The 14,128-nt window shown below is 44.8% G+C and overlaps 1 protein-coding gene across 1 annotated transcript in view; it reads right to left on the bottom strand.

Moving 5' to 3' along the window:
• Positions 1 to 8,707, bottom strand: part of LOC311141726 (bridging integrator 3) — a 51,604-nt gene extending 42,897 nt beyond the window's left edge. The window contains exon 1 of the mRNA XM_084177159.1: positions 8,487 to 8,707. Within this exon, the coding sequence (XP_084033285.1) occupies positions 8,487 to 8,494 (8 nt within the window). The 5' untranslated portion in view covers positions 8,495 to 8,707. The remainder of the gene's footprint in view (positions 1 to 8,486) is intronic.
• Between the last annotated feature and the right edge of the window lie 5,421 nt (positions 8,708 to 14,128).

The following is a 14,128-nucleotide window of genomic DNA, read 5'->3' as shown; positions in this document are numbered from 1 at the left end:
AGACCAAAGAGCTGTCAAAGGACACCAGAAACAAAATTGTAGACCTGCACCAGGCTGGGAAGACTGAATCTGCAATAGGTAAGCAGCTTGGTTTGAATAAATCAACTGTGGGAGCAATTATTAGGAAATGGAAGACATACAAGACCACTGATAATCTCCCTCGATCTGGGGCTCCACGCAAGATCTCACCCCGTGGGGTCAAAATGATCACAAGAACGGTGAGCAAAAATCCCAGAACCACACGGGGGGACCTAGTGAATGACCTCCAGAGAGCTGGGACCAAAGTAACAAAGCCTACCATCAGTAACACACTACGCCACCAGGGACTCAAATCCTGCAGTGCCAGACGTGTCCCCCTGCTTAAGCCAGTACATGTCCAGGCCCGTCTGAAGTTTGCTAGAGTGCACTTGGATGATACAGAAGAGGATTGGGAGAATGTCATATGGTCAGATGAAACCAAAATAGAACTTTTTGGTAAAAACTCAACTCGTCGTGTTTGGAGGACAAAGAATGCTGAGTTGCATCCAAAGAACACCATACCTACTGTGAAGCATGGGGGTGGAAACATCATGCTTTGGGGCTGTTTTTCTGCAAAGGGACCAGGACGACTGATCCGTGTAAAGGAAAGAATGAATGGGGCCATGTATCGTGAGATTTTGAGTGAAAACCTCCTTCCATCAGCAAGGGCATTGAAGATGAAACGTGGCTGGGTCTTTCAGCATGACAATGATCCCAAACACACCGCCCGGGCAACGAAGGAGTGGCTTCGTAAGAAGCATTTCAAGGTCCTGGAGTGGCCTAGCCAGTCTCCAGATCTCAACCCCATAGAAAATCTTTGGAGGGAGTTGAAAGTCCGTGTTGCCCAGCGACAGCCCCAAAACATCACTGCTCTAGAGGAGATCTGCATTGAGGAATGGGCCAAAATACCAGCAACAGTGTGTGAAAACCTTGTGAAGACTTACAGAAAACGTTTGACCTGTGTCATTGCCAACAAAGGGTATATAACAAAGTATTGAGAAACTTTTGTTATTGACCAAATACTTATTTTCCACCATAATATGCTAAAAAATGCATTAAAAATCCTACAATGGAATTTTTTTTCTCATTTTGTCTGTCATAGTTGAAATGTACCTATGATGAAAATTACAGGCCTCTCTCATCTTTTTAAGTGGGAGAACATGCACAATTGGTGGCTGACTAAATACTTTTTTTCCCCACTGTACATTCCTCCTGTAGGATCTGTGGTACACGATACATACAACATCTTGGTGTCATTATACTCCTTATAGTGTTCTCAAATATGGACTAGCCTATGTCTACATTCTGAAATACACACTTTCACATTTATTTATTCAACATTAAGAATATGTATATCTCACAAGTACCCTTTCTGATTTTGCTTAGTTTTAAACATACAGTGGGGAGAACAAGTATTTGATACACTGACGATTTTGCAGGTTTTCCTACTTACATACGTTTCCTGTAGGTCTTGACCAGGTTTGCACACACTGCAGCAGGGATTTTGGCCCACTCCTCCATACAGACCTTCTCCAGATCCTTCAGGTTTCGGGGCTGTCGCTGGGCAATACGGACTTTCAGCTCCCTCCAAAGATTTTCTATTGGGTTCAGGTCTGGAGACTGGCTAGGCCACTCCAGGACCTTGAGATGCTTCTTAGGGAGCCACTCCTTAGTTGCCCTGGCTGTGTGTTTCGGGTCGTTGTCATGCTGGAAGACTCAGCCACGACCCATCTTCAATGCTCTTACTGAGGAAAGGAGATTGTTGGCCAAGATCTCGCGATACATGGCCCCATACATCCTCCCCTCAATACGGTGCCGTCGTCCTGTCCCCTTTGCAGAAAAGCATCCCCAAAGAATGATGTTTCCACCTCCATGCTTCGCTGTTGGGATGGTGTTCTTGGGGTTGTACTCATCCTTCTTCTTCCTCCAAACACGGCGAGTGGAGTTTAGACCAAAAAGCTCTATTTTTGTCTCATCAGACCACATGACCTTCTCCCATTCCTCCTCTGGATCATCCAGATGGTCATTGGCAAACTTCAGACGGGCCTGGACATGCGCTGGCTTGAGCAGGGGGACCTTGCGAGCACTGCAGGATTTTAATCTATGACGGCTATTTTAATCTATGTGTTACTAATGGTTTTCTTTGAGACTGTGGTCCCAGCACTCTTCAGGTCATTGACCAGGTCCTGCCGTGTAGTTCTGGGCTGATCCCTCACCTTCCTCATGATCATTGATGCCCCATGAGGTGAGATCTTGCATGGAGCCCCAGACCGAGGGTGATTGACCGTCATCTTGAACTTCTTCCATTTTCTAATAATTGAGAGCCGGAATTCTTCCTGGTTGGTAGGTGATCAAATACTTATGTCATGCAATAAAATGCAAATTAATTACTTAAAAATCATACAATGTGATTTTCTGGATTTTTGTTTTAGATTCCATCTCTCACAGTTGAAGTGTACCTATGATAAAAATTACAGACCTCTATATGCTTTGTAAGTAGGAAAACCTGCAAAATCGGCAGTGTATCAAATACTTGTTCTCCCCACTGTATTGTTTGTTACTATATACTCTTCAAACATCACATACTTTTATGATATGACCCATTTTATACATAGAAATTGACATGATAGGTAATTAACCGATCACAGCCCTCCTTTAGGGTTGCACATTCAGCAAATCACCAGCAGAGGGAGTTCCGTTTGAATCAATTTTCCCATTCACCGTGTTGGTGGTGCTCATAAAAATGTCATACCTAGAGATATTAGATATACCTACAGTGCTTTCAGAAAGTATTCACACCCCTTGACTTTTTCCACTGGGATTCAATTACTTGTACAATTTTTGTAAACGATCTACACAAAATACTCTGTCAAAGTGGACAAAAAAATCTAACATTTGTAAAAATACAAATAAAACTAATATATCTTGATTAGATAAGTATTCAATTCATGTTAGAATCACCTGTGGCAGCGATTACAGCTGTGAGTCTTTCTGGGTAAGTCTCTAAGAGCTTTCCACACCTGGCTTGTGCAACATTTGCCCATTCTTCTTTTTCAAAATTCTTCAATCTGTCAAATTGGTTGTTGATCATTGCTAGACAACCATTTTCAGGACTTGCCTTAGATTTTCAAGCAGATTTAAGTCAAAACTGTAACTTGGAAACAACTCCAGTGTAGCTTTGGCCTTGTGTTTTAGGTTTTTGTCCTGCTGAAAGGTGAATTCATCTCCAAGTGTCTGGTGGAAAGCAGACTGAACCAGGTGTTCCTGTGCTTAGCTCCATTCTGTTTCTTTTTTTTATCCTGAAAAACTCCCCAGTCCTTAACGATTACAAGCATACACAACATGATGCAGCCACCACTATGCTTGAAAATATGGAGCGTGGTACTAACAAAAAAATACATTACAGACAAGACTTTACAATTAACATGTAGTGTGCACGTGTGTGCATCTATCAGGTACACATACGTCAGTACATACACACAACAATAGGTCACATGGGGGGGAGAGGTGTTGCTTTATTTCTTTTGTTTTTTAAACCAGGTTTGCTGTTCACTTGCGCTAGCCTATATGAGATGGAAGGAGTTCCATTCAAATCATGGCTCTGTAAAATACTGTACATTTCCTTGAATTTGTTCTGGACCTGGGGACTGGTGGGGTAAGTGTGTTTGTCAGTGCTGTGAGTAAGTTGACTATGCAAACCATTTTGAATTTCCAACACATTAATGTTTCTTATAAAAACAAGAAGTGATGCAGTCAGTCTTTTCTCAACTCTTAGCCAAGAGAGACTAGCATGCATAGTATTGATATTAGCCCTCTGATTACAATCAGGAGCAAAGTGTGCCGCTCTGTTCTGGGCCAGCTGCAGCTTAACTAGGTCCTTCTTTGCAGCACTTGACCATATAACGGGACATTACTCAAGATAAGAAAATTCTAGAGCCTGCAGGACTTTAGTGCCTTGTTGTAAACAGGATGCATGTTTTGGAATATTTGTATGCTGTACAGGCTTCCTTCTTTTCACTCTGTCAATTAGGTTAATTACAATGTTGTTGATCCATCCTCAGTTTTCTCCTATCACAGCCATTAAACTCGTAACTGTTTTAAAGTCAACATTGCCCTCATGGTGAAATTCCTGAGAGGTTTCCTTCCTCTCTGGCAACTGAGTTAGGAAGGATGCCTGTATCTTTGTAGTGACTGGCCATATTGATGCACCATCAAAAGTGTAATTAATAACTTTGCCATACTCAAAGGGATATTCCATGTCTGCTTTTTCTATTTTTACCCATCTACCTATAGGTGCCCTTCTTTGCGAGGCATTGGAAAACCTTCTTGGTATTTGTGGTTGAATCTGTGTTTGAAATTCACTGCTCAACTATGGGACCTTACAGATAATTGTATGTGTGGGGTACAGAGATGAGGTAGTCATTCAAACACTATTATTGCACACCGAGTGAGCCCATGCAACTTATGTGACTTGTTAAGCAAATTTTTACTCCTGAACTTATTTAGGCTTGCCATAACAACAGGGTTGAATACTTGACACAAGACATTTCAGCTTTTACTTTTTAGCAACATTTGCACTAATTTCTAAAAACATAATTCCACTTTGACATTATAGGGTATTGTGTGTAGGCCAGTGACAAAAAATAAAAATGTAATTAATTTTAAATTCATTCTGTAACTCAACAAAATGTGCAACAAGTCAAAGGGTGTGAATACTTTCTGAAGTCACCGTAATTAACAGCGAGCCCATTCTGGAAAATGTATGTACTTGTAGAGTATATTATTCCAAACAATAGCCTATGTCTTCAAATGAACAAAATCAAAAAGGGTGCTTTTAAGATATTAATATGTTTAATGTTAAATACATTTTTTTTTCAGAATCAAGGCATACTCCATATTTTACAGTACACTATAAGGAGTATAATGACACCAAGATGTCTGTACGATTCACATGTACGGTTCAAATATCATAGGGTCTTACTGGAGGCGTATAGGTATAAAAAGGGCCATGATTTTCAAAAACATTGTTTGTGATTCAAATGTAAAAAGCATGTCAAACATCCTGTGATGTGGTCCTCTGTAGCTCAATTGGTAGAGCATGGTGCTTGTAACGCCAGGGTAGTGGGTTCGATCCCCGGGACCACCCATACGTAAAAATGTATGCACACATGACTGTAAGTCGCTTTGGATAAAAGTGTCTGCTAAATGGCATATTATATTATATTATATATTATCCTTTCTCCCAATTAAGTTTGTATGTGAGAACAATCTGAGATACCCAAAATATTTTCGGACTACGCTGGCATGGAATCACCTGGCATACGTTTACTTCATTAAATCAGAGCAGGCAAGGGCCAATATATAGGCCCTTGCCAAGGTTTAGGCCTTCATTTTTGACACTTGTTTGTTAGCCTAGCCTAAATGTCCATACACAATAGCCTACCTTTTTTTCTTGTAAAAATGAAGCTAATGAGAGCAAGGCAGAAGCCCTAATTTGCCCTGAGTTCTACTGTGGTCCACACAACAATATGGCTGGTGGTGTAGGCCTAATGTAGGCTAGGCCTATTGCTTGAGCTGTCAGCGAACTGCTGTGCCCAGCTTTACATTCCCTAAAACATAGTGGCTCATGTTAAAACCCACAGTTGAACACCCCTGCTCTCCCCCTTTACCAAACCTTTAGGACTAAGCTGTTTCCTTACGGACGTCACTCTACTCTAGTCTAGACGTATGCATGTCCAGAGAAACAACAGTCTTATTTACCAGCGCAGCAATTAGTTCTGCATTATAAGAATACATAAATTATGCTGCTACAGGAAGAACCAATGACTACGTTGGAACTATAAATGTGTGCGCCATTGGCAAGGGGATATCATATCACTCCAACTGGGGCTATTGCCTGGAGTACAGAGGGATGGTTGAGGACATTAGGAGTGCAATTGTTCTGATGATGACCCCAGAGTCAAATCTCTCGCGTCATAGAAGCAAGAGTCAGGGCCTGACTGGAATGCGTCGGCCAGCAGAGTCGATAAAGGGCTCTTTCACTGGACAGGCACCCCACTTTTGACCTTGTGCATGGCTGTGCGTAGAGCCCTGCACAGGCATGAATTTAAACCCTGAGCCCTACCCATGCCAGCAACCATCAAGCCCTACCCTACCCAGGTCCGACTGCTTCTGCCAAATTTAAAGGCACCCCACACTTGACCTTGTGCTTGGCTGTGCGTAGAGCTGTGCGTAGAGTTTGAACAGTGCAGAAGAGAACTTCCCAACAGTTTTTTTCTCTCTCGTCAGGACAGGAAAGAAAGAGACGCTGCTCAGGTGTTTATTTTACACCTGCTACGTTAGGTTAATAGTCTGCCTGTGTGAGTATCCATAGCAATGGCTCCGCCTTGGGCTGCTCAAAGACGAGACGCGAGAGAAGTTGTCACTCTAAACTCCGGAACATTATTATTTTCTGTGAAATAATCCGTCCTGTCGACAAATGACAATGTTCTGATCGTATATTTGACGAGGTTGAAGCACTTCTGACACCATGTTATGATCTTAGTAATATATGACTGTAGGCTGCTTGAAAATCTAAGGCAAGACCTGAAAATGGTTGTCTAGCAATGATCAACAACCAATTTGATATAGATTGAAGAATTATGAAAATAATAATGGGCAAATGTTGCACAAGCCAGGTGTGGAAAGCTCTTCGAGACTTACCCAGAAAGACTCACAGCTGTAATCGCCGCCACAGGTGATTCTAACATGTATTGAATACTTATCTAATCAAGATATTACTTTTATTTGTATTTTTACAAGTGTTAGATTTTTTAATCCACTTTGACATTAGAGTATTTTGTGTAGATCGTTGACAATTTTGTTTTACAATTACATTCATTTTAATCCCACTTTGTAACAACAAAATGTGGAAAAAGTCAAGGGGTGTGAATCCTTTCTGAAAGCACTGTAGGTGTATCTAATATCTCTAGTTATGACACATTTTATGAGCACCACCAACACAGTCAATGGGAAAATTGAGCATGAGCAAATGGCTCAGCTTCAAAATGTTTGTGATCAATTTAGTGACACCCGAAAAACAGGCCCTAACCCGATGTATAGTGTCGGGCCCGTCGGGCTCGGGCCAGGTAGCAGAGCTCTAGCTGTAAGTGCTGATGGAAGCGTCGCCTGCCAGCTATCTGCTGTGTGATGCGGTGTTGCTTCTTCCATGCAAATTAGTTTCAGTCACAGAAGCACACTTAAAAGAAACTACCCAAGATCTCCACCCAATAAGTCCCCTACATTGTCCTCTACATATACCACCAAAAGGTCTGAAGGGATGGGGGCTAGCTAATGTGTATGGAGCTAATGTGTATGGAAAAGTGATTGTTCTGTATAGCCTGCAAGCGTATCCATGTTCAGGCTACTGTGAAATGCTGGCTGTCAAGCAAGCACCTACCTAGCTCTCAAAAACCCTTCTTATCTGTAGAGTTTTCAGCGGTTAGCGTAGCCCACGGTTGGCTCCGTGTGAACTACAATTCCAACGCTGTGTATTAACGTTTAGAAATGTAAATAATAATCTCTTGCGAAACGGTTTTCCAAGCATATGCTGATATGCCCCTTATCTTTTATACCTGCAAGAAATAATCTTTCTAATAAGAAAGATACACTTATTGTAACTAGCATTTTTGCACAGATCCATTAACTGTGTGTGTCCCCAGTTGACGAACTACACTTCCTACCCAGTTATGCTTACAAACAGGTATTCGGCGCATGCTAGATAGCTATGTCTTCTGTAAACAAGCACAGTAACGTGGCGATATGGCCATGTGGGAACACAAAGCCTAACCCTATAAAAGGTATGTAGTAATTTAACCTCCCAGGATTGTAATTTAACCTACCAAAACGAGCGTCGTGACTCTTAACAAAACTCCCCCAGCTTCTATGAACGGGTTAGCTCCTACCTAAGCAGGTACTTAGCTAAAGTTGGCAACCTGGCTAGCTAACTAAGAATTTAACTACACTACAATGTAACATTGGAGTTAAATCTTTAGGTTAGTGCCAGGTTAGTACTAGCTATCTTTGCTAAACAATTGGTTGATGGTTAGTTAACTAGCGCTGCTACTTTAACAAGTTAACTAGTAAGCCAACATAAGTTGTTGTTTCTGGTCACTATGCTAGGGTGCTAGCTAGCTAATGTAAATAACAGCTCGCAAGCTACGCTCATCATGCTAGCGTTTTAAAGTTAGTTGACGAGTTTGCAAGGCAAATTAAACCATACTGTTCGCTATAATTGTCAACACATTACATCATGTGTATAATATATTTCTAAACAGCTTGGCCAGTTTTAGATAACGTTAACTTACTGAAAGCTAAGCCAATGATGGCTAGCTAACCCCACAACTTCACTAGTCGAGTCAAAGCGTTAACGTTAGCTTGTTGAAGATGATTAACGTTAATTCGTATAGCTGTCTTATCAAAATACATACCAGCTCATTTTGTCTGACTTTCTGATCCAGTTTCAATGGGCAGCTTTTCTCTCTTCAAAAAACCTCATCCCCTTTCACAGAAAATACTAGTTAGCTAGATAAAGTAACCAGGAAGTGGCTACATTAGTAGTTGGGGGGGTTTAAACTACGGAGAGCAGAACGGCCTGAGAGGGAGATTTTACATTTTAGTCATTTTAGCAGACGCCTTTATCCAGAGCGACTTACAGTTAGTGAGTGCATACATTTTTCATACTGCTCCCCCGTGGGAATCGAACCCACAACCCTGGGGTTGCAAGCGCCATGCTCTACCAACTGAGTTACAGGAGATGAAGTAGAGAGCCATATTTATGTGGGCTTGTCTGTTCAGCAATGTCATTTTGAAATGTTTGAAATGTTATATTATAGCTTAGAAAATTATGTTGCTGACAGGTAAGCTCAAATCAAGGAAAGATCAGAAATAAAAGGGATCCTGGACCTTCAGGATTTCATGCTGATCTATCTTGATTTCAGCCCAGAGGTGGAAGCATGGATATAATATGGATGGAGTATGATGCCATGCCAGTAAGTGTGCAGGCAAATCACATTTTCCAAAGTTCTTTAAATGCTGTGTGTCTAACATAATGGTCTTTCATCACATAATACACCTGTTGATACGCATGTAACATAATGTTTGAGGACTATTCCTCTAACAAATCAAATAGTCCGGGTAGCCATGATTAGCTGTTCGGGAGTCTTATGGCTTGGGGGTAGAAGATGTTAAGAAGCCTTTTGGACCCCTCGTTGATTATCCCTTACATACTTATATACAGTGCCTTCGGAAAGTATTCAGACGCCTTGACTTTTTCCACATTTTGTTACGTTACAGCCTTATTCTAAAATTGATTAAATAAATAAAAATCCTCAGCAATCTACACACAATACCCCATAATGACAAAGGGAAAACAGGTTTTTATTAATTTTTGCAAATTTATAAAAAAAATAAAAAACTGAAATACCTTATTTACATAAATATTCAGACCCTTTGTTATGAGACTCGACATTGAGCTCAGGTGCATCCTGTTTCCATTGATCATCCTTGAGATGTTTCTACAAATTGATTGGAGTCCACCTGTGGTAAATTCAATTGATTGTACATGATTTGGAAAGGCACATACCTGTCTATATAAGGTCCCACAGTTGACAGTGCATGTCAGAGCAAAAACCAACCCATGATGTCGAAGGAATTGACCGTAGAGCTCCGAGACAGGATTGTGTCGAGGCACAGATCTGGGGAAGGGTACCAAAACATTTCTGCAGCATTGAAGGTCCCCAAGAACACAGTGGCCTCCATCATTCTTAAATGGAAGAAGTTTGGAACCACTGCCCGGCCAAACTGAGCAATCGGGGGAGAAGGTCCTTAATCAGGGAGGTGACCAAGAAGCTGATGGTCACTCTGACAGAGCTCCAGAGTTCCTCTGTGGAGATGGGAGAACCTTCCAGAAGGACAACCATCTCTGCAGCACTCCACCAATCAGGCCTTTATGGTAGAGTGGCCACTCCTCAGTAAAAGGCACATGACAGCCTGCTTGGAGTTTGCCAAAAGGCACCTGATGGACTCTCAGACCATAAGAAACAAGATTCTCTGGTCTGATGAAACAAAGATTGAACTCTTTGGCCTGAATGCCAAGCGTCACGTCTGGAGGAAACCTGGCACCATCCCCACGGTGAAGCATGGTGGTGGCAGCATCATGCTGTGGGGATGTTGTTCAGCGGCAGGGACTGGGAGACAAGTCAGGATCGAGGGAAAGATGAACAGAGCAAAGTACAGAGAGATCCTTGATGAAAACCTGCTCCAGAGCGCTTAGGACCTCAGACTGGGGCGAAGCAAACAGCCAAGACAATGCAGGAGTGGCTTCGGGACAAGTTTCTGAATGTCCTTGAGTGGCCCAGCCAGAGCCAGGACTTGAACCCGATAGAACATCTCTGGAGAGACTTGAAAATAGCTGTGCAGCGACGCTCCCCATCCAACCTGACAGAGCTTGAGAGGATCTGCAGAGAAGAATGGGAGATACTCCCCAAATACAGGTGTGCCAAGCTTATAGCATCATACCCAAGAAGACTTGAGTGTCACGACTTCCTCCGAAGCTGCCTCCTCTCCTTGTTTGGGCAGGCTTCGGCGTTCGTCGTCATCGGCCTTCTAGCCACTGCCGCTCCTCATCTCATCATTCCATTGGTTTTGTCATGTTTATTACACACACCTGGTTCATATCCCCTCATCAGTACCTGTATAAGTGTTCCCTCTGCCCCCTCTCCTTGTATTTTGTATCGCCAGGTTATTTTCCCTGTGTGCCTTGTTGGGGGTGGGGTGGGGGGGGGATTGCACGATAAACCTCCGGGTAGACGCTGTGCCTCCCAGGAGTCATGTGTATCTCCTGTCGCAAGCTGAAATGGAGGCTATGGAGACATACGTCTCCGAGTCCCTGTGCCAGGGGTTCATACGTCACTCCACTTCGCCCACCTCCTCGAGTTTATTTTTTGTGAAGAAGAAAGACGGAGGTCTGCACCCTTGCATTGATTACCGAGCACTGAACAAGGGGACAATACGTTATAGTTATCCTCTACCCCTCATTCCATCTGTGATCGAGTCAATGCATTGGGCGGACTTCTTCACAAAATTAGATCTCCGGAGTGCGTACAACCTGGTGCGTGTCCGAGAGGGGGACGAGTGGAAGACAGCATTCAGCACAACCATGGGGCATTATGAATACCTGGTGATGCCTTACAGTTTGATGAATGCTCCATCCGTCTTCCAGTCCTTTGTGAATGAGGTGTTTCATGACATGCTTGGTCGCGGTGTAGTGGTCTACATCGATGACATTCTGGTGTATTCCGCTATGCGCGCCGAGCATGTGTCCCTGGTTCGCAAAGTGCTGGCCCAACTGTTGGAACATAACCTTTATGCCAAGGCAGAAAAGTGTCTGGAGATGGAGGGAGATTGCATTTCAGCCGTGCGTAATTGGCCGACTCCAACCAGAGTTAAGGAGGTGCAGCGCTATATTGGCTTTACCAACTACTATCGGAGGTTTATCCGGGGCTTTGGCAAGGTCGCAGCTCCCATCACATCTCTGTTGAAGGGTGGGCCGTCCCAGCTCCGCTGGTCTGCTGAGGCTGACAGGGCCTTAAGTAACCTGAGGGTTCTGTTCACCTCAGCCCCGGTACTGGCCCATCCCGATCCATCACTACCGTTCATAGTGGAGGTGGATGCGTCCGAGGTAGGGATAGGCGCTGTCCTATCTCAACGCTTGGGCACACCACCCAAGCTCTGCCCCTGTGCCTTCTTCTCCAAGAAGCTCAGCTTGGCGGAGCAGAACTACGACGTTGGTGATCAGGACTTGTTGGGTGTTGTCCGAGCCCTGACCGTGTGGAGGCACTGGCTCGAGGGGGCAAAACACCCTTTCCTCATCTGGACGGACACTGTAACCTGGAGTACATCCGGGCCCTATTCTTCACCCGGTTTGATTTTACACTATCTTACATCCCGGGTATGAAGAACGTGAAGGCAGACGCACTGTCACGGCTGTACGACACAGAGGAGAGGCCCATACACAACACCCCCATACTCCTGGCTTCCCGCATTGTGGCGCCGGTAGTATGGGCGATGGACGCGGCATAGAGCGGGCATTACGCACAGAGCCATCTCCACCTCAGTGTCCAGCTGGGCTGCAGTACGTGCCTTTTCTTGTCCGTGACCGTCTGATATTTTGAGCACACGTCTCCCTCCTCTGGTCACCCAGGTATCGGTCGTACAGTGCGCTGCCTGACCGGTAAGTACTGGTGGCCTACCTTGGCTAAGGACGTGAGGGTGTATGTCTCCTCCTGCTCGGTGTCCGCCCAGAGTAAGGCACCTAGGCACCTCCCAGCGGGTAAGTTACAGACCTTACCAGTTCCACAACGGCCATGGTCCCACTTGTGTATTGACTTCCTTACTGATCTTCCCCTCTCTCAAGGTAACACCACCATCCTGGTCATTGTGGACCGCATTTCCAAAGCCTGCTGCCTCCTTCCTCTGCCCGGTCTCCCCACGGCCCTGCAGACTGTGGAGGCCCTGTTTACACACTTCTTCCGGCACTACAGAGGACATAGTGTCTGACCGGGGTCTCCAGTTCACATCCAGGGTCTGGAAGGCGTTCATGGAACGTCTGGGGGTCTCGGTCAGCCTGACATCTGGTTTTCACCCGAGTCTAATGGGCAGGTGGAACGGGTGAATCAGGATGTGGGTAGGTTCCTGTGGTCCTACTGCCAGGACCGGCGGGGGGAGTGGTCGGTATTCTTGCCATGGGCCGAATATGCCCAGAACTCTCTCCGCCACTCCTCCACTAACCTAACGCCATTTCAATGTGTTTTAGGTTATCAGCCGGTTCTGGCACCGTGGCATCAGAGCCAGACCGAGGCTCTTGCGGTGGATGACTGGTTTCGGCGGGCGGAGGAGACATGGAACGCTGCTCACGTCAACCTCCAATGCGCCGTGCGTGGCCAGAAGGCCAATGCTGACCTCCACCGCAGTGAGGCCCCGGTCTTTGTGCAGGGTGATCGGGTCGGCTCTCGACCCGGAATCTGCCCCTCTGCCTGCCCTGCCGGAAGCTGAGGCCGCCGTTTGTGGGGCCGTTCAAAGTCCTGAGGAGAATAAACAAGGTTTCCTATAGGTTACTACTCCCTCCAGATTACCGTATTAACCCCTCGTTTCATGTGTCTCTCCCCAGACCGGTGGTGGCTGGTCCGCTCCAGAAGTCTGAGGTGTGGGAGGTCCCTCCGCCCCCTCTGGACATCGAGGGGGCCCCGGCGTACTCCGTCCTTTCCATCCTGGATTCGGGGCTTCGGGTGGGGGGCCTTCAGTACCGTGTGGATTGGGAGGGGTACAGTCCGGAGGAATGGTGCTGGGTCCCGGTGAGGGATATCCTCAATCCCTTCCTGTTGTGGGATTTCCACCGTCGCCATCCGGCTCGCCCTGCTCCGCATCCTCCTGGCCATCCCCGAGGCCGGTGTCGGCGCGCTGCTAGAGCTGCGCGTCATGGGGGAGGGGGTACTGTCATGACTTCCTCCGAAGCTGCCTCCTCTCCTTGTTCATGCAGGCTTCGGAGAACACATAGAGTCCCGAGATGATTATCCCTTTTATACCATGGCTATAATTTAACACATTTCCCACTAGAAATGTCAGTAAAAAATGGTTCAACATCCACTGAAGTAGCTACCAAGTTACTAGATAGCTACAGTAGTTGCCATGGTAACCAAACTAATAACTTGCTAGTTTAGCTAACCAAACCATTATGAAAATCGAATTCAACAATGCCAATAATGTTTTCAGTTCGACTTTTGCTTTCAAAAGCAGCTCAAACATAGAACATTATGCATATATAAATCAAATCAAATCAAATCAAATTGTATTGGTCACATGCGCCGAATACAACAGGTGCAGACATTACAGTGAAATGCTTACTTACAGCCCTTAACCAACAGTGCATTTATTTTAAACAAAAAAAGTAAGAATAAAACAACAACAAAAAAAGTGTTGAGAAAAAAAGAGCAGAAGTAAAATAAAGTGACAGTAGGGAGACTATATATACAGTAAAATAAAGTGACAGTAGGGAGGCTATATATACAGGGGG

Source organism: Coregonus lavaretus, assembly GCF_964263955.1.
Source record: "Coregonus lavaretus genome assembly, chromosome: 14".
NCBI lineage: Eukaryota > Metazoa > Chordata > Actinopteri > Salmoniformes > Salmonidae > Coregonus > Coregonus lavaretus.
Note: the sequence above shows the minus strand (reverse complement) of the source record. Positions and strands in the feature narration are given on the sequence as shown.